The 1,763-nt window shown below is 49.5% G+C and overlaps 1 protein-coding gene across 1 annotated transcript in view; it reads right to left on the bottom strand.

The window, feature by feature from the left end:
- ADAM12 (ADAM metallopeptidase domain 12) overlaps nt 1-1,763 on the bottom strand; it is a 286,161-nt gene that overhangs the window by 20,600 nt on the left and 263,798 nt on the right. The window contains 1 exon segment of the mRNA XM_045291382.1: nt 1,679-1,744. Within this exon segment, the coding sequence (XP_045147317.1) occupies nt 1,679-1,744 (66 nt within the window).

Below are 1,763 nucleotides of genomic sequence, written 5' to 3'. Positions count from 1 at the left end.
GCTGCTCAGACAGCGGTTTTTGATGAGCGGATGTTTGGCTTTCTTCTTCAGGAGACGCCTGGAAACATCTAGAAAAGTCACTACGTAAGGAAGGAGGGCACCAGGGAAAACTGGAGTCGCTAAAAATGAAGTGGACACTGCGTGAGGACCGGTGAGTGCGTGGCATTCACGCGAATTGTGACTCAGGAGAAGAACAAATCGAAGCGAAGGGTCACGCGCAAGGACCGTCCAGAGAGGTGATGCTACACGATCCACGCACCTACACGGGAGACCGGTTAATGCAACCGCTATCCCAATGGACGCACCCTTGTAATGTCAGAGAGGAAGAAAACGAAGGGTTTTTTTTTAAGCCAGTTTCTGCCGTCTGAAATCGATCAAACATGCAATCAAGATGTCTTTATCATTACTGGTGACCAGGACGAGAACGCTGGAAATGAAGGAGCAGCAGTTCGACAACATGGCCTCGGGGATCAGAACAAAGTTGGCAATCACAGGAGAGATTTTGCAGGACCAACGTCGCGTTCCTTGCGAATACCTTTTTCAACAACGTAGGTGGACCACGGTGGATGGAAGCCATGGGAATCAATCTGATTCCGGCTGTGGGAGGAGACTGTGGGGAAGGTCAGTGGTCACCTGTCAGCACAGGACCACGGGCTGACCATGGAGCCGACTGCCAATTGCTTGTGACGCACACAAGCTGGAGCTGACTGGCGGGCAGACAACAACAAGAAGACACCATTTTTTAACCCAGTGATTTTCACTTTCAGGACACTTTTCTCAGGGAATAATTAGGCTTTAAATTTACCTGTCTAGACACTCATAATGGAGCTATTTATAACAGCAAATAGTTATAAACTTTATGTCGTTAAGACAACATTTTTAAGTTTTTATAACTCCATGGTACATGGGAATGATTTAAGAGCAAAAAATGAAATAAAAGCAAGCAGCCTACACCACTCTGTAGAGAACGATGTAAATTACACTGAAATATGCACGAATCATAAACGGAACAACTACCAGGAGAAAATCTAACGGTGACAGCCGTGACAATGTGTAGGGTCTGCTGTGCTTTTCATGTGCTTGTTCATCCTTTTTTCCTTCAAATCTCCCCTCCAAGTTCCTACTGTGAAAGATGTCAAGTTCAGGGCCACGTCTCACAGAAACTGTTCTTTCTCAAAACCACCATACAGGGCAAGACCCAAAAGACTGAGACACCCCACAGGTGCCTGTCCTTGAGACGCTCAACAGGCGGCAAGCTCCGACATCTCACTGAAGATGAAACACAGCAAAGAGGATGCCCAGCACGATGCCCGAGGTGACCATCCGTCTTGGTGGCTCAGGGCTGTCTGTTCGATGGCTGCTGTTAATGGTTATGAACAGAGCCCCGGCTATTCTCCAAGGTGTCTCCATGCGGATGACAGGCTGCATGCTTGCCCAATCATTCTTAAAACAGACAACAGTAATCAAAATATACGGCACCCTTCCTTCCTGTATAAACCCAGGACGGTATGTAATGCCTCATCGCACGGACCGACAGACTCATGTAATCACCGGAGCAGCTCGATGAGGATGATCTTTCAACCTGAGGTGTGAAGCCCCTGCCCAGGCCCTCCTGTTGGCAGGTAACAGAGCCTGGACTTGATGTACATCCCCAGCAGATAAGCAGCGGAAGGCGTACCTGGGCCTGCTGGAGCACAGCGTTGGTGGGCAGGGGTCTGGCAGGGATGCCGGGGGCCCGTGGAGCCTGGTGGTGGGGTGGGAGC

This window comes from Echinops telfairi, unplaced genomic scaffold (genome assembly GCF_000313985.2).
Source record: "Echinops telfairi isolate 266 unplaced genomic scaffold, ASM31398v2 ScPeMD7_70;HRSCAF=299, whole genome shotgun sequence".
In the NCBI taxonomy this organism is placed as follows: Eukaryota; Metazoa; Chordata; class Mammalia; order Afrosoricida; family Tenrecidae; genus Echinops; species Echinops telfairi.
This window is presented reverse-complemented; position numbering and strand designations above follow the sequence as displayed.